An 18,804-nucleotide genomic window follows, 5' to 3' on the forward strand; every position below is an offset into this window, starting at 1 on the left:
GGGACCCGATCGAACGCGGTCTTCAGGTCAATAAAGGCCAGGTACAAACCGCCTTTACCAATGGATACTGTCTTCCAGTGGAGTAGTACCAGCCTAAATGCCTGGTCGACTGTGCCTGTGCAGGCCCTGAAGCCTGCCTGGAATTGGGAGATTTTATTTATTTATTTTATTTTATGCAATTTGTTGAGCGCACGTTTACCCAGGGGTGTCTTGGCGCTTTGACAGAAAAACTGAAAGGTTGGGCCCAAGAGTGGAGGGATCTAATGATTAAACAGCCACGTCTTCAGCAACTTCCTAAATGACAGTAATGTTGGAACGTTTTTAGATCTCCTGGCAAGGTGTTCCATAGTTTAGCCGCGGCTACTGCGAAGGATCTGTCTCCCCAAGTTGCTTTATTAGTTTTGATTACTTTCAGAAGATTTGCATCAGTAGATCGAAGATTGCGTGATGGTCTATAGAGACAAAGGGCATCTTTAAGAAAAGAAGGTGCTTTTTCATGAATGCTTTTGAAAGCGATGCAAAGGGTTTTGAATTTGATACGCTGTCTGATCGGTAACCAATGAAGTTTACGAATGGTATTTGAAATGGGTTTGAATTTTGGTGTACCTGTGACGAGTCTTGCAGCCGCGTTTTGGACCAGCTGAAGTTTGTTGACTGCTTGTTCTTGAGAGTTAAGCATGAGGGCATTACAGTAGTCGACTTGGGACATTAGTAAGGTAGAAATCAAAGTATTTATGGTGTTTAAGGGAAGATAAGGTTGGAGTTTTTTGATCATTTTAAGTGTGAAAATGGAGGCAGAAACTATAGAGTTGGCTTGTTGGATATACAAGAGTCTGTTGTCAAAGATTACACCAAGATATCTAACCTTGGTGACAGGATTGGGCGGGGGGCCAAGATCTTGCGGCCACCAGATAGGGGACCATGCAGGAATGAGTTTCCCAAACACCATCACCTCGGTTTTATCCGAGTTAAGTTTCAGACAGTTTGAGTTCATCCAATTACATATGGCAAGCATTCCTTTTTGGAAGTTATTAGCAACTTCCATTCCATTGTTGTTAATAGCCAGGACAAGCTGTGTATCGTCTGTGTGCGATGTAACTGCTAGACGATGAGCTTTAATGACCCTCGCTAAGTCTGCCACATAAATGTTAAAAAGTGTTGGACTCAGCGAGGATCCCTGAGGGACTCCACAAGGTAATGAAAAGGAGTCAGAGGAGAATGTGCCCATAGAGACCGATTGCTCTCGGTCTGTCAGGAAGGATGCCAGGAGTGAGAAGGCATTAGATGAGATTCCGGCTTTTCCGACACGGTCGATAAGAATAGAATGATCGACCGTGTCGAAAGCAGCGGACAGGTCAAGTAACATGAGCACAGCGGCGCCTCCTTTGTCGAGGATCATTCTTCTCATCTGAGGCTTTTATTAGTGCTGTCTCCGTCCCGTGCCCCTTCCTGAATCCAAATTGGGAAGCATCTAAGCAGTTGTTAGTATCTATATATTCAGATAATCGAATATTCATATTTTTTTCAATGATCTTGGATGGGTAGGGAATGCATGCTATGGGTCTGTAGCTAGTTACTTTGGGAGGGTCTAAGGTAGTTTTCTTAAGTAGAGGCTTGATTACTGTCTTTTTCCATATGGTAGGGTAAGTGCAGGATGTAATCATGGCGTTGAAGATGTCTGCAAGAACAATTGAGATCCTCTCTGGAACCATTTTAATAACTGAAGGTGGGCAGGGATCGTCGGGTGAGCCAGAGTTGGTGGACATCATAAGTTTGTGAACCAGCTCAGGCGAAGTGTGATTAAAGGAGAAATTGGGATGATTGGGGGGTGTGGGAGGATTGGGGAGTGTAGATTTGGGTGTGGTATGAATATGGGTCTGATGTGTATCATTAGTAAGTTTGTTGAAGTTGGAGTAGATATCACAGACTTTTTCTTGGAAGTAAGTAGAAAGTGCATTGCACATAGGTTGGGAGGCTTCTGTAGTGGAAGGTTTGTCATGGCCGGAAGGATGGGATACGACCTGAAAGAGTTGTTTAATTGAGTCTTGAGCTGATTCTATTTGATTGTTGAAGAAAATGCTTTTCTGATCGATGATTGATAATTTGTAATTTTTTAGCTTTTCTTTGTAGCAGCTTTTCTCATGGGGGTCATAGTTATTACGCCACTTGCGTTCCTGGCGTCTACAACTTTGTTTTTCTAACCTGAGTGCCTCGGTAAACCATGGGGTAGAGTTTGAAAGTCTGTTGTAGGAACGTTTTTTTATGGGAATGGAGGTGTCGATTACAGTCTTAATACATGTAGTATAGTAGATGGCCGCAGCTTCTGGGTCAGAGGTGTCCATTTCTTTCAAGAAGTCTAATTTATTTCTAAATTCGGGAACATTAATATTTTTCCAGGATTTAAAGGTGTCAGGTTTACAAGATTTCGTGAGGATTGGAGCCAGAGGAAGAATATTGAAGCAGACAGCAGAGTGGTCTGTCCATGTGAGTGGTATTATGTGCTCTACGGTTAAAGAGTCAAGATTGGAAAAAATTCCATCTAATGTGTGTCCGGCTAGGTGTGTAGAAGAGTGGACAAGTTGAATGAGACCTGCTGCATTAATTTCAGTGAGGAGGTGATGTTATTCTCCTCTGCCCAGGAGAGGATCCTTTCCAGAAGAACCCTGCCAACCACCTTCTGACCAACATCAATCAGGCTGATTGGATGATAGTCCGCAGGGTCGCCCCTTGACCCTTTCTTATAAATAGGGATCACCTCCGCCCCCTTCCATGAGCTAGGGACTGGGGACCCATGGAGAAGGGCGTTGATCAAAAGGGAGAAGAACTTGACCCACTGCTTGGAGCTGGCACGAAACAGATCGCCAGGGATGCCATCCTGGCCTGGTGCCTTACCTTGAACGATTTTATTTATAGATGACTCAACTTCTGCCTGCCCTACACGATCAAAGGGGTTCGAGGTGGCGGACAAGGGTGGTATACAGTTAACAGAGGGCTCACTACTATCGGGCACCCCTGGCCCTTCATACAGCCTCCTAAAATGTTCAAACCAGTCCCTATCCGTAATATGATTGGGTAGTGGTTCGGTATCGACATCGTTTGCTCTTCTAACTAAAGCCCAGAACCGCTCGCCATTTTTGGACTGGCTAGCCTGCTTCAACTCTTCCCAATGGTGACAGTGACCCCTTATGGCAGTTAAGGTTATCTGCCTTATCGAGAGTATATCAGAAGAAAACCATGCTAAGCCTTCTTTTGTGAAAAATACTAAATTCATTAGTAGCGGGAGGTGGGGGGCCTGAGGAGAGTGGAGTCTTGAGGTAAACATCCTTGGCTGACCCCCTCCCGTGATGGCTCATCTAATAGTAAAGGGGGCGACAGACCGCCATCCTGGGGTTTTCATACTGTTATGAGACTAGTATTCCTTCAGCACACATTTCAGCTGAAGGAGTGTGTTTTTGGCTTAGACACTCAGACACAGCAGTGCCTTTACTTATCATGTCTCACCTGGGCTCAGCAGCCAGTGATGTGTGGGTTCACATCTGAAATGATGGAAACAATATCTGAAATATTAAAGCTTAAAGCCCGCTAGAGAAAGCCTATAAGATCTCGACAGCGAGACTGCGCATGTGCACAGTCTTACGCTAGGCTTCGACCTAAAAAACTGACCTCCTGTGCCACGGCACAAAACAGAGCCCGATAGTGAACTGATTCGAGGCCTCCTTAAAAATCCTGCCGGTCCACTGTACCAGACCTCTCCTCCCTTCCAGAGGCCTCTCCCCTAGAGGATAGGCTACTTTCAGAGCCACTCCAGACGAAGGCAATATCGTGCACGTATCGTAAACTATGCAATAATATGCCTGACTCCTTCCAGACCGTGCAGGACAAGTGGCAGGAGGAAGTGGGAGACTTAGACGACAAAGACTGGAGATCGGCACTGTTTCCTAGGGAAACGGCGATAAATCACCGCTTCAGATTGATCCAATTGAAAATTCTACATATTTATAATTTTACATAGCTCAACAGGGAAGACGCCCTGATGAGATGTGTCTCCGCGGCTGTGACCGCCCCGGCACCTTTTACCACGTCCTCTGGGAATGTCCAATTATTCAATGGCTCTAGGACAGAGCGGTTCATAAAATGTCTGATGCGTTGGCGAAGCCTATTCCTCTTTCCCCTAAGGAAGGGCTTCTTAATATATGGGGTGCTACAGACCTAACTGAGATGGAGCTCCAATGGGTGGCCCTAGGTTTCCTGCTGGTGAAACGTGAAGTGGCAATGCACTGGGGTGCCCACCATAGGCCTCTCCTGGTGGGTTGGGTGGCGGAAATGGACAGATGCATGCTCGCAGAAAAATCTATATTTAAAGTCAGAGGATGCCCCAAGAAGGGGGATAAAAAATGGGGACACTGGAATGTCTATAGAGGCGAGATTTGCGCCTCCCCCTCGGTGGAAATGGCAATGGACAGAGCTGGATCGAGACGATGTAATGATCTTTAAAGTGATTTTCTTTGTATACATGATTTATTGATTACTGACTCTGTATTTTGCTGCCTAATTTGCTGGATGATGACTCGGATTTGTTTTTGTTTCTTCAATAAAATATATATTTTTTTAAATCCTGCCGGTGCTCAGACACGGAGAGACCCGGCCCACTTAAAGCCCTGCCAACAAGGGATCCCCGGCCTTGAGGGCTTTGAAGAGGGAGCTAAAAGGCAGGAGACACCGGCGAGCCAATGGAGTCTGAGTAACAATGCTGACGTCATAACTGTCAACATTGCATAATTCTTTCTTAAACCCACAGTTACAGGCTTCAAAACTTAAGGTTCACTTAGGTATTTATTCGCAAATGTTGCAGCAACACGTATGTCTTACCACACACACAGATACATATATCACCAATGTAGGACTGCTTGCACATCACTAGTCCAAGTTCAACAGGAAACGGCTCTTTATAAAGCATATCTACTTTGGCGGAGCGGGTGCCTGTCCAGTGGGGCCTTTGTTGTGTATACACTGCTTAGAAGGGTGTAGCTGACCACCTCTGTGTCAGGTGTCCACAACCAGTTAAGGATTCAATGTCCCTGTAATGTCCTTCCATCTGCCACCAGTGGTCTGCCCTCAGCTAATGGTACAAGGGCGAGAAACAGTCTCAAAGTCCTCATCAGTGGCCACTTCCATCACCTCTGACGTCACTGGTGATGCGACAAGCACTGATGCAGCGGTCATTGTTCGCTTGTGGCAAATGCATGTCCTTCATGAGTTTATGCTTAGCTCCACCTCTGGCTGTACAAACAGTTTTGGCCCGTTCTGCAGTAAGCCTACAAGGGTCTATTGGGTTCCCCACGTCCTTAACACCGTCCTGCAGTAAGGCATCACACGCACAGAGGGACATGTTTGAAGCAGCCGTATCTTGTACAACACCTGGTGACGAGAGGGCCAACAGAAGGGCCAGGAGGAGCATGGCCCATGTGAACACCCAGCTCACTTGTAACATTAATCTGATAGAGACATCTAGCTGCAGATGACTTAACTTAGAATGTCCCCAGGAGTCAGACTGGATACGGAAAACCTTTTCCCCAGCAGTACCTCTGCACGCCGGGGGGCGTCGTCACCCGGCTCTGTCCTGACGTCGTCCACGGAAGTCAGCCCCCGCTTACCCACAATTTCCTGGAGCTTGGGCAACTCCCGCCCAGATGGAGGCCTATTGTGGGGCCATATTAGCCATCTTTTGGTCACCCCCTCTCCCTGGCGTGGCTTCGGGCCCCATAGAGGAGTAGGGGCTCAGATCGGGGCTTTGCCGGTGGGTTCGCCCTCGGCGCCGGTCGAGCACCATGACTCCAGTTCCGGACTCGCTGCGAAGTCTCTGCCCAGCCCTGTGAGGCTCCCTGTGTCGACGCCGGCTGGGGCTGCGGCGCAGTCCTCGACTCCGAGTCTGCTCCGTTCCTCTCCGCAGGTTCCTGCCTCAGTGGAGGTCGTGTCGACGCTAGTTCGACGCCGGACAGACAAGGCTTCTTCAGTGTTCATAGACGTTGAGTCAACACCGATCGACGTCTGTGCCATCCCCGGCCGTTCATTGGGTTGTGGATGTGGAGGCCGCCTCTGAGAAGGCCCCTATGGGTTTGCACCCCCATGGTTGTTTCGCTGTCATTCTGTGCAAAACCCCTTGCACTGGCAGGGACTTGAAAGTCCTCAGGCTCTAGAGCCCCCAGGTTTTGATGGCAGAATTAGGCTCATGCTGTCCCCAACAGATGACCTGCTGTCGCCACCTCGGATTGCCACAGTGGCTAGTGGGGCTTTTGCTAGGGCTGTTCGCAGAGCTATAGACATTTTACAAATGCAGCCACCCTCAGTCTCTCTGCCCTCTGATCCCTTGCTGGATTTACTCCACCAGGGCATCGTGGAAGTGGAGCCCTTGTTACCTTTTGGCGAGTCTTGTACGACGCTTTTCTGGGGACTTGTGCAAGGCCCTCTTCAGGGGACCCGGTGGATCATGCTATTGCACATCAACATCGCCCGGCTCCAGAAGACCCTGTCTGTTTGTCCCCCAGCCTAGCGCTCAGCGGATGGTGATTCAGGCACTTTCAGTCTTTCTACCTTCTGCCCCTCCTCCGTTACTCCCTCCCACTTGGGAATCTCGATGGTTGGACTTGTGTGGCCGCCATGTTTTTGCGTCCACCAGCACAGGCCTTTGATCCCTGAACACGTCTTGCGTGTTTGCACGAGCTACTTCTGCCCTTTGGGACTCTGTCGAGCTCCTCCTTCCCTCTCTTCCGGAGGATCCTCGGACTGACCTGGAATGGTTGATTTGTGATGGCCGAGAAATGGCGCAATTTTCCATTCGGTTGTCCATTGACACCATCAATTCGGTGGGTCGAGCTATGGCCCGGTCTGTTGCTCTACGCCACCATGCCTGGCTCCACGATGGCTGTTTCCCTGCCAACCTCCAGGAGCGTCTTAGGGATTTGCCATTTGATAGGGTCATCCTGTCGAAAGGGGAAACAGCCACTACAACGCAGCCGTTTCCACACATAACCATAACCACGCATGCATTACAACGCATGCGTGGTTACCACGAATAGCCTTTACCACGCATACATTTACTACGAGATACGTAGTAAAGGCAAGTGTGCTAACGTTTTTTGTTTTAAAGGGGGGGGGTTTGGGGGTCTTCCCTCCCACCCCCCCAAAAAAAGCATGGATTTCAAAAAGGGGGCTTTAGGGGGGCCTCCCCACCCCCCCAAATAAAAACGCACCTGTTTCCGTTGTTTTAAGTAAAAGAAGAAAAAAAGATGTGGAGGCAATCTGCGTCGTTAGAGGAAATGGAAAGACACTTCCGCTTCCTCTTTACGAAGTGCAACATCACCTCGGAAGATCATGGAGAAGAGAGGTAAGGGGGAATGAGGGGGTGGTGTCGCGCAGGGGTAAATCTTAAAGGGGAACATTTTAGGAGTAATTTGATCCTTTAACATGAAAATGCCATTAACATGCATTGTTTAACAACGAAAATCGATGTAAAAGTATTCGTGTAAAAGGCATTTTTGTGGTAAAGGATATGCGTGGTGATGGTATTTGCGTTGTAAAGCATGTGTGGTAAAGGCATGCGTTGCAACGGAATGCGTTGTAAAGTCATACAACCGTCGACAGACATGCTGACTCGGTGGTTCAACGTCTCATTTCTGGGTTTCCATGAGTTCCATGGTTTGTATTCCTTGTTGTGGACTTTGGCTTTTAGTTGCAGTCTTGTCACTGCTTTTTCTGGTGCTCCGTCTCTGGGTTCAAGACGTTATTACCCAGACAGACTATGAGGCTTTTCACCGTCTTGTCCTTCTTTTGTTGCAGCTAACCCGCTGTTTCTGCATTCCTTTTTAGCCCTCTGTCTAAGAGCTCGGCTCAAAGAGGTGTCCCTTGCTTTGATAGGGATGTGCCTGATACATTGTGGCCTAGTGGTTCAGGGCTGTCACTCTTATTCCACGGCTCGGTGTTCCGCTCGAGGTTTTTCACTGATTGTGAGTTACCAATCCTAACTAAAGGCACTGTTGCTTTCTTTTGTGTATGTTACGGTGCACGTATTCTTCTTTAGGATACTCGTCATTATACAGTGTCTGCATGGGACTGTATCTACCCTTTTTCTGACAGACCTCTGTCTGTGAATTTCACACTCCTTCCTCGTGAGTGTAGTGGTCAGTGTCCCCACGTGTCTCGCGGGGGCCACAGTTCTGACCCCGTCAAGGGGGATGTTGTCGCTTTTCAGTGTTTTTGACACTGTTGGGTCCTGCTATGCTTCACACCGGTGCCGTTGGTACCTATTGTGCGACTTCCCTTTCTCTAGGGCGTGCTCTTCGAGTTCCCCCTTGTTTTTCATTTTTCAAAAGTCTTTGTCTTAGTATATATCATATTTATGCACACAGTGAGAGAGTGTGCATACTAGGTTTTCCTTGCCCTAGTATCAGGGGTTTTAGGCCTGGTGTTAGATCTGGGGGTCTCTAATTGGCAGAGGTAAGTACCTTAGAACAAGTAGGGACCCTTGCTTCTAGTCAGGGTGAAGGAATACACACAGTAGATAACCTCCGCTCTCCCTCTAGGTAGCTTGGCGCGAGCAGGCAGGCTTATCCCCAAGGCAATGTGTATAATATTTGCACTTAACACAACAATAATCCCCAATCCACCACAAACTGAGACCACACAGGTAAGTATATTTTATAAAAATATATATCTTTATCTAGTTTCAGCAATAAAATAAAGCAGGTGCACGATAATCACTTCTTTTAAGAACATGTGGTACTTAATCTTGATGGTTGCAGTTAATTTTAGGAAGTTCTTGTTACAAAAACGATAGTCTCAGGTCTCTTGGAAATCAGCGTTCAAAATGAGTAATACTGACTTACTTCAGGAAAATGTGTTCTCAAAAACGAGCATTACAAACACTGCCCACGTGTAATCTTATCTGTGGGCTTCAAGCGCGCAAATGCGCTTTCTCGCGAGGCCCAGGGACTCTTCTTTTCCCCCGGGACAGCCTCACTCGTTCTTATGCCTCAGGCGCACCGCGCCAAGCAGATCTAGCTCGTCTCCGCCCCGGCCAGTCCCCTTTCCTCTCCCGCCCGCTCTCGACAATCCAACGAGCGGCGGGAGAGGTGGTGCTGCTCACCTTGTGGGGGACGGCAGGCCAGGGGTGCGGGACGCTCTAGATTCCCTCGGCGAGGTCGGGTCAGTCTTCCCCGGTCCCGGCGGTGATCACGGCAATTCCTCGGCTTCCACAGCAGCTTCTGCAGAGCCAGCCAATCCCGTTGCGGCTCCTGTGACGAGCCCCTCTGGACGCGAGGCCGCCAACCAATGGCAGCGCGGCCTCGCCGTTGACGCTACGCTCCACGGGCCAATCCCGTTGCGGTTCTGGTGAGGGGGCTCGGCTCGCACCCAATCAGATCTCGGCGGGCTCGATCTTCGTGGCGTCGGCTCCGACCAAGTAAGGGGCACTTCCACGGGAGTTCACGGACCCCGGGCTGCGACGGTGACACGGCACACAGCGGCTCTCAGCGTTTCTCACACTGGGGAGGCCCACAAGTCTCCGATCTGCACCCCACATGTGTCCATGAACACGTCGATCTCGGCCACACAGCAGGCTGGGTCAGTGCGGCGTCCTCACTCAAATTAGAGAGCAGCCAGTGCGCTAAGCAGTCAAACTACAGGGTTTCATGATCTCTTCGCCACACAGCAGCTTCAGGGGGCACAGCAGAGTCTTGTAGTCCTTGGGCAACCTTTATGTCCCTGGGTTGCAGACAGGGGGCCAGCTCTTCTCAGGCCCTTGGAGATTCAAGTTTGCAGACACAGCACACAGCAGAGTCTTGGCAGTTTCAAGCAGGCAGGGTCACAGCACACAGCAAAGTCCCTTTCTTCTCCTCTCCTTCAGTTGGATAGCAGGATAGGTCAGCCCTTAAAGCACACAGCAAGGCAATCTTCCATCAGCTCCTTCAGCAGTCCTTCTTCTGGCAGAGGTTCCTCTTGATTGTAGAATCTCCTTTTCTGTAGACAGGGGTCCTTCTCTTACACCCCAAAAAGTCTTTGAAGTCCTTTGAAGTCTTTTGAAGTCTTTGTGCAAAGGGGGCCCTGAGCCCGGTCCAAACCAGTTCTGGGTGTTGCTGGGGCTCTGGGAGTGTCCTGGCTTCCTTCTTCTTTCAGTATCAGGGTCAGAGGTGACAGTCGCTCAGCGGGAGGTGGAGCCAGCATGGTGGTCTGGCAGGCACAGCCCTTCACTATCGGGTGCTATCTCCTCCCACTTCCCTGGCAGCAGATGCTGCCTTTCATCCAGGCCTGGCTCAGATAACCCCCTGGGTGCTCTGCAGACCCTGTCATCCTCAACCCAGACAGTCAATCCACAAACAGTCCCAGGCACACACAAAGGTTGGACAAGAGAACAGCCACTTTCTGAAAGTACTATTCTCAAACACAGAATTTAAAAACAACCGTTCCTAAAAGATGTGTTATTAAATTCTGAGTTCAGGGATATCAATCACTTATGTCCCATCTTGTTCCTATGAGAAGATAGGCTGGGATCCAATGGGACCAGCCTCCCCCATGTTAATCTATGGAGCAAGATAACCTTGCAGCAGTGAGCACACAAAATGGCTGCTGCTCACTACCAGAGCATGTTACCTGCACTAGTACATGCTCTACCTTACCCATGCGCTGCACCCTGCCCAGGGGGGTACCTTGAGCCTTCCATAGGGGTGCCTGATGTGCACAGACAGGGAAGGGTTAGGCCCAGCCAGTGGGGATACTGGCCAGGCGGACATGGCAGTCCACTGACTGCACACAGGCCCTGCGCTGGCAGGCCTGAGACACCATTTTAGGGCTACTTGTGTGGGTGGCGCAATCTGCGCTGCAGGCCCACTAGTAGCATCTGTCATCACCAGCCCTGGCACACACAGTGCACTTTACTAGGGACTTCATGGTGATACAAATATGCCAATCAGGTATACCCAATCAATATGACAATTTACAGAGGGAGCACTTACACTCGGACACTAATCAGCAGTGGCCAAAGCATCTAAACCAGCAAAAGCGAAATCCAGCACAGCATCAAAAATACATGAGTCAGAGGCAAAAAGATGGGGGAAAAACCACGCCAAGGGTGTCAGGTCTAACACCCGGATTGTCTCTCTCTCCCATATGGAAGAGAGCACTCTGTGTTCCCCGCTTTGCCGGTTTCCCTTCGCCGTTTGTACCTCTTGGTATGGTTGGCTGGTTGACTACCTGTTGATGCGACCGCCTGTCTTTGCCACCACATGTGTGCTGTTGGTCATCCCATTCCTTGGGATTTTTGTTTAGCTGTGATGTGGTTCTTACAGTACACTCTGTCTCCTTGTGTGTATCCTATCATCCACGTACCTGTATCTCCTGGTAGTCATGACTCTGTATATCTCTGCATGGTGACATCTGTCCCCTGGTGTATGTTCAATGAGTATGCTCTGATGGCATTCTATCTTGTCCCTTTTTCTGAGACTCTTTCTCTGTTGGATCCATGGGATCCGTTGCTCAGTTTCAGGTCTTTTTGCAGACATTTCAACACTTTCTTCCAGTCTGCACAACCATTTCTGGTTCTGTGTCTTCTTTAATCCCTGTCTGGACGAGGGAGGTCTGGTAACATCCTTTGACTGATTGTGGTTCCTTTGCCTCCCCTTGTTCATGCTCCCTTACACGGCTTCATAGGTCTGGTGTCAGCCACAAGGGCACTGCTGTTCCCACCATGCTTCGTCAAGGTTATTGACGGATAAGTTCTCTTGGAACTTTGTGGGTTTCAGTCGCAGACACTCCTCCAATGGGGTATGGCTTTGGTATCTATTCTAAGTTAAAGAATCTGCAGCTAGATGTCTCTATCAGATGAACAAGTTACTTACCTCTGGTACCGATGTATCTGGTAGAGACACTGTCTAGCCTCAGATTCCTTAATGCCCACCCATCCTTCCAGCTCTGCAAGGACCTTTCCAGGTTAGGTTCTACCAGCTTGCCTCCTTACAGGTGGCTTTGGTCTTCCCGAGGGGTGCTCCCGTCACCTACCTCTGGGGCAGGGTGTGTCATTCTGTTTTGGGCTCATTGGCCTCCACCCATTCTCGTTTTTGTGTGGCTAGGTTCTGTGCTTTTCAATGCTGCTCCATCTGGGTTCCTCCGGTGTGCAGATTCTCATATTTTCCTACCCTCCCTCCGCCCTCATCTGTTTCTTCTCATTTCTTTGGGGTCTCCTTGTCTATGCTGCAGTTGATTGGGTTGAGGTTCAATTTCACTATGCTACAGTTCATAGGTCACTGTGGGGGGTGTGGTGAACACTCTGTGTGGTTGCTCCTTTCTTGTCACTTGTCGTGAGTCATGTTGTTCCAGTCCTGTAGTCCTTTACAGTTCCATCCTGTGGTTACAGACTGTTTTTCATACAGTTCCATTCTGTGGTTGCAAGCTGTCCTTCGTTTTTCATGCCATTCGTTTCCACTGCCGTTGCCTCTTAGAGGGGGCATGACTCTTCGCTTTGATAGACCTTTTGCTGGGGCGGGTGCTCTGTTCGCTACCTTCTGTCCCTTCAAGTGTTCAGCACTCTTTCAACATTGTGTTGTTTCTCATTCTATGATTTTTTATCATTGTGGTTTCAAAGGGTTTTCCTCTTTTTTGACACACTGTTCCTATACTCTCGCAGTTTCATGTTGTGGCTCCGCGTTGTGGCGCGGAAAAGTTTCACTGTAGAAAATGGACGTCAGCACGCGCGGGGGGGGGGGGGGGGGGGCTCCATTGGCGTCACTTCCGTGGATGACGTCAGGACGGAGCCGAGCGACGACGTCCCCTGGCATGCAGAGGTACTGCTGGGAAAAAAGTTTTCTGGATCCAGTCTGATGCCTGGGCATATTCTAAGTTAGGGAATCTGCGGCTAGACAGTGTCTCTACCAGATACATTGTTACCGAAGGTAAGTAACCCATTCTTCAGGGCAATCTTGGGTGCCATAGAACCCATACACATGGTTTAGATTTGCAGCAGCAGAATGTGCTTGCATCCCCACACCTCTGGCATTGCTTAACCAGCAGCACCACCAGCCAGTCTCCTCCCACTTTCACCTCATCATCGTCACACTCGCCGCCCCTTCAGACCTCGCAGGAGGGTCCCACATACTGCTCTACTTGACTTCCAGAATCAGGCCTCACCTCTGCTAAGAAAAGAGAACAGTTTCTGCTGGTCCTGGGTCACTGTAGTTAGAGTAGGGGTTAGTTAGGGGCCGGGTGGGAGATGAACACCTCAGGTGATGGTATTTTAGGGTTAGTTAGGGGCTGGGTGGGAGGTGGACACCACATGTGATGGTGTTTTAGGGTTAGTTAATGGCTGGATGGGAGATTGGCACCACAGGTGATGGTGTTTTAGGGTTAATTAGGGGCTGGATGGGAGATGGCCACCACAGGTGATGGTGTTTTAGGGTTAGTTAGGGGCTGGATGGGAGATGGGCACCACAGGTGATGGTGTTTTGGGGTTAGTTAATGGCTGGATGGGAGATGGCCACCACAGGTGATGGTGTTTTAGGGTTAATTAGGGGCTGGATGGGAGAGGACACCACAGGTGATGGTGTTTTAGGGTTAGTTAATGGCTGGATGGGAGATTGGCACCACAGTTGATGGTGTTTTAGGGTTAGTTAGGGGCTGGATGGGAGATGGGCACCACAGGTGATGGTGTTTTAGGGTTAGTTAGGGGCTGGATGGGAGATGGACACCACAGGTGATGGTGTTTTGGGGTTAGTTTGGGACTTGGTGGGAGATGGACACCACACCTGATGGTGTTTTAGGGTTTCTTGTTGCAGTATTGCAGTGCCTATTTGAGGATTGTTTTGAAAGGTCATGAGTGTTTTTTGTGTTCACTTGCAAATTTTGATCATTATCGTGTTACTCTTTTTTTCATTAATAAATGTGCTGGTAAAGTTAGGAATGATTGTTGATATGCTCGACAATTTGATGCTCATGTTTTTGACGAAGATTTGTACGTATTTTTTTTTTCAATTGTGCAAATGTTTTCATTCATATTTTCATACTTGTATGGTACATTTTATCCCCCATTCATATTAATAATGCATTTTTGTCGTACTTTGGAGTGGCAACCACATTTCCCGAGCACAAAGAGCGTTTAGATCCTGCCCTTTGCCTTCCCTTATCACTTACAGGTATGGGAACGTTGTTACTGTTTGCAGTTTTTCTGCATGCGGTGTTTCAACCAGGTTTACCATGCGTTAAATCTACAGGTGGAAACAGTAGCTATAATGCTGCCTACAGACATACAGTATGAGGAAACACTGGCAATCGCGCCGAGTGGAAATAATCCATACTTTAATTTCTGTCTTCCTGGCTCGTTATCAGAACCTGTGTGTTTCGCGTAAACCAGGGTTGAGCAACCAGATATGCTTTGCTTGATCTGAGGCTGCGGTTGGGCACTTGGGGCCAGATGCCCATAGGTTTGGCTTTGCGATGAACAAATAGCACATTTTTGCGATTCACTATTTGGTCATCGCAAACACCCATGTTCTATGTGTCTTTGACACATTTTGCTGTTGCCAGTGGATCACAAATAGACCTACCTCATTAATATTTATGAGGTAGGTCTCGGTTTGCAACCCATTGGGAATTGTTAAAATCACAGGGATGGTGGCCTCTTGGGCCAGCAGACCACCATGTCTGTGATTGCTTTAAAATAAAGCAATGTTTTTTTATGCAGCAGTTTTACTTAAAGAAAACTGGATGAGTTTCAAAAATAAAAAATGAAAGTTTCTTTTAATTTTTTAAGACTAGACAGTGACCCGTGGGACCGCTGTCTGTTCTTAAAAAACGGTTTTACAAACATTTGCAAAAGGGAAGGGGTTCCTTAGGGACCCTTTTCATTTGCAAATGTGTTGCCACCTGCTTGAAGTAGATGGTAAAATGGGAATGTTTTGTGACCGCATTTCGGTCAAGAAACATTCACACATACCACTGCGATTCAGTATTAGGAAGGGACGCCCTAAACACGCCCCTTCATAATACTCAATCACAAACCCAATTTGCGATTCAGTGATAGGTCATCAAATCACAAATTGGCCTTTTGTACATAGGAAAAGGCATTTTTTCGTTTGCCAATGATCCGATTCTACAAATCGGGCCGTTGGAGAATGGAAAAAAAGTGTACATCTGGCCCATGCAGTGAGTGGTGTTCTTTAATTAGTTCATGATGCTGCAGTGTTACTGCTTCAACCTACTTCATAAATATTAATAAGGTAGGTTGCAAATTGCGACCCAGTAAGATTAGCTACAATCACATACATGGTGGCTGTGATTGCGTTGAAATAAAGCAATCTTTTTTTTATAATGCAGACAGTTTTCCTGAAAGGACAAAGGGATACGCTCAAAACATCTTTTCTGGGTCGGTAAATGGGCTTAGTCCATTTCACAAAGAGTTTTAGCATTCACAACCCCGCTGATTTACCAAATGCAAGCTTTTTTTAAATCAGAGACCCTTTGTACATGAGTCCCTAAGATACTCTGCATTAATAAATCTTTCTTGGTAGCTGTTGGTTTGCAGAGTGTTGTTGCCCAGATGTTTCTTGCCTCCTTTTCATGGCACCTCGCTGTTCTCATTGCAGGCCAGTATGTGAAGCCCATCAGCTCGTCTGGGAGCGCCGGGGGCCTGTCCGAGGCGCAGGACCAGACGGGGTCCCCTCCACTCTCCGCCTCGCGGAAGGACTCCTTCTTCAGCAGCATCTCACGCTCACGATCACAAGGCAAAGCCGCGGGCAAGAGGGACTCGGTGAGTGCACTAGAGTGAGTGTGTGTGTACCTAAAGGACTTCAAAACAAGCCTAGCAACAAAGGAGCCGGATTCTGAGCAGCCTGTGGGGAATGGAAGGGATGGGGCTGCTGGGACTGACTGACGCAAACAAGGGCGGTGCTATGGGGTGTGCATTAGTAAGGTCCACCATCGGGAGCTAGTGCTTCAAGCACCGGCGTCAAGGCGCTGCCGCTGCATTGTTTTGGGAAACATCATTTACTACGAAGGAAATAGCACAATTAACGTTTACCACGCGTCACTCACCACGCAAAGGTCTTTCCCACGCGTATGCCTTCAACGACCGTCTTTACCACGCGAGTGGTATTCCTTCCTGTCGTTCTGCCAGTACGATCTGCGTGGGCTTGTGGGGGGGCTGGGTGGGGGGGGAATTCAGGGGCTGGGGGGGTTGGGGGGGTCTCCCCCCCCCCAAAAAAACAAGCCGATATTAATAAATAAATAAGAAGAAAAATTTTTTAAAACGCTCTACAATGCCTCAAAACGAACAAGGAAAGAACACGTCATAATAGAAGTCCTTTATCAGTTTTGATAGACGTGTTTTGACGCTTGTTTCCGTGGTCGGTGGAAGAAAGGGCAGATGGTGAAAGACGTACAGGGGTCAGATAAGAATCAAAACTTTGTAAATTAAGGTATTATTTAAGCGCATTATGAAAAAAAGAAAAAAAAATGTAAGGGAATCTGTTGTTTTTAATTGTTAAAAACATCGATCTTTTCCTTCGTACTGCATGTAGCCTATCAGTATCATTATGTAAATTTAAAGGGGATGTGAGATGTTTCATAACGTTATTATTGCGGAGTAAAAACATGCGTTGTCAATTGCTGCGTGGTAAAGACAAATGCGAACTAAAATTTGCGTGGTAATGCCATGCGTGGAACTTGTAATCGTGGAAAAAACATATATTCCATTGTTTTTTTTTTCCCCAACTCTAGCTACTGGCTTAAGCTCTAGTTGTTTGAGTCCTTATGCTCTGTGCCACGCTTCCAGCGCCTTGAGACTCTCAACCGTGAGGAGCTGCGCTATACAAGCCCCCTGGTTGATTGACTGAGCACTTGCCAGTTGAATTTCTGATGCCTGTGGAGCTATCAAAAGCATGAACAACGTGGGGCTGGGAGGAGGAGGTGGATACCACTGAACCATTAATGATGCTGTGTTTATTCTTTGCTCTGCTACTCCCAGATAAAACCAGGCTCTCAGCTGCACAGCTTGGCTAACGAGATGCTCTGCTTCGGATGTGTAATCTCGGGTGCCTGCTGAGAGAGCCGCATCAAAGGCAGGGAAAGGAGAGCTGACGGGGAGTCCTTGATGGGACATATCCAGACTAGGCGCTAGTCCCTGCCATACCAATGGGATCTTAGAGGGAGCACAGTCACCCCACGGAAGAGCCTCTCTTCATATACAGGCCTTACAGCATCAGCCACTCTGTGCTGGAGGAGAAGCGCTCTACTTACAGGTGAGACAGTTAGTGGCTCAAAGTCCTAACCCCCCCTCCCGGGTATCACGACTGCCCGCAGTAGGTGCACCCCACCCTGTCAAGCCTGCAAAAAGCATAAAGGGGTGCAAAGATGGGTGGGGCTGATAACTCAAATTGGCTCTCAGGCCCCATCACCACCGAACCCCTGCTGTCGCTGCAGTCATAACGCTGTGGCTCCATTTGATTTTTATTTGATTTCCTGCAAGCCAAAATTGGTGTGGTGTTAGTAGCATCACTTTGGTCCAGACGAATGCCTAGGTTCTTGACAAGGGACTTGGGGGCAGAGGGATCGCCGAGGTCCGCCGGCCACCATTCAGGGGTACCCAATAGAGGGATTTCTCCAAAGTGCAAGATCTCGGGCTTCCCAACATTAAATTGGAGGAAATTACTTCTCATCCAATTTGAGATAGCCTTCATACCAGAAAAGAAGGCTGACTGTACTGATGGAGTAAATTTATCAAAAGGAAACAGCAGCTGCGTATCATCTGCGTAAGCGATGGGGATGAACCCACAGATCCTTAGGTTGGCCAAGGGAGCAACATAGATATTAAACAAAGTGGGGCTCAGACAAGTGCCGTGAGGCACTCCCTTGGCCAAGATTGACAGTCTGGGAGCGCGAAGATAAAAAACTTGTCACCTACTGGTAAGCAGAGTCTCTGATTCCTTACCACCCCACCCATCCTCCCCGTTCTGCGAACTGATTTCTAGGGTTAAGGACTTCCTTTCAGTGCCCTAGTTTGGTGCACCAGTGGTCCGCTTCTTGCATGGCTCTGCGCTTCTGGCGTGGAAAGTTGTGTACAGAACTGACGTACGAGTGCGAGGGCGGCATCTGAGAAGATACCGCAACGTCATTTCGGCCACAACGACGGACTCAGAGTCAACTGACACCACCTTACGATGCGCAGGGATACTGCTGATGAAAAAATTCTCCGGATTCAGTCTGATGCCGGGGGCAATTCTACAGGCAAGGAATCTATAACTAATATATGTCTCTTACAGATATATCGTTACCGGAGGTAAGAAATTGTTCATCTGCGCCGTGAATGGGTCCACTAGAGATGCGATATAAATACAAATATGGACATAATAAAGTGGACGTGTTACACGACGTAGAAATGACCACGAGAGGCATGGAAGTCCACCTTTAATAGTATAGCGTTCATGGGGGTGTAGAGTGTATTGAGGGCCTTCACAGCACTCTGCTGCCATTACAGAGTAACCTTTACCTAATAAAATAGTAGTCCCATAGTTAAGTGGTTTTATTCCATGTTGTGAGTTTTGAGTTGATTCTTATAGTTGAGTAAAGGGTCTGTAGTGCATCCTTTTAGTAGTCCTTCTTAGGATATTAAGTGGGGTGGTTTATTGGTCCTGTTCAAGAATGACTGTAGGTAGGATATGGTCGATATTGCTTTGGAGTACGAGTAGAGGTTGTGACTTATAAATTATTCCATTGCAGGACTAACACTGATTGTGACAAGTTTGTTTTTCCTTCGCAGGAGTAGCCGTG

The 18,804-nt window shown here is 48.2% G+C and overlaps 1 protein-coding gene across 3 annotated transcripts in view; it reads left to right on the forward strand.

Annotated features, from left to right (window-relative positions):
• TBC1D5 (TBC1 domain family member 5) overlaps positions 1-18,804 on the forward strand; it is a 1,888,005-nt gene that overhangs the window by 1,698,003 nt on the left and 171,198 nt on the right. For all 3 annotated transcript variants that reach the window (XM_086942181.1, XM_086942182.1, XM_086942183.1), the window contains one exon: positions 15,624-15,787. In XM_086942181.1, coding sequence (XP_086798307.1) covers positions 15,624-15,787 — 164 coding nt within the window. The remainder of the gene's footprint in view (positions 1-15,623; positions 15,788-18,804) is intronic.

This window comes from Lissotriton vulgaris, chromosome 10, assembly GCF_964263255.1.
Source record: "Lissotriton vulgaris chromosome 10, aLisVul1.2, whole genome shotgun sequence".
Classification (NCBI taxonomy): Eukaryota; Metazoa; Chordata; class Amphibia; order Caudata; family Salamandridae; genus Lissotriton; species Lissotriton vulgaris.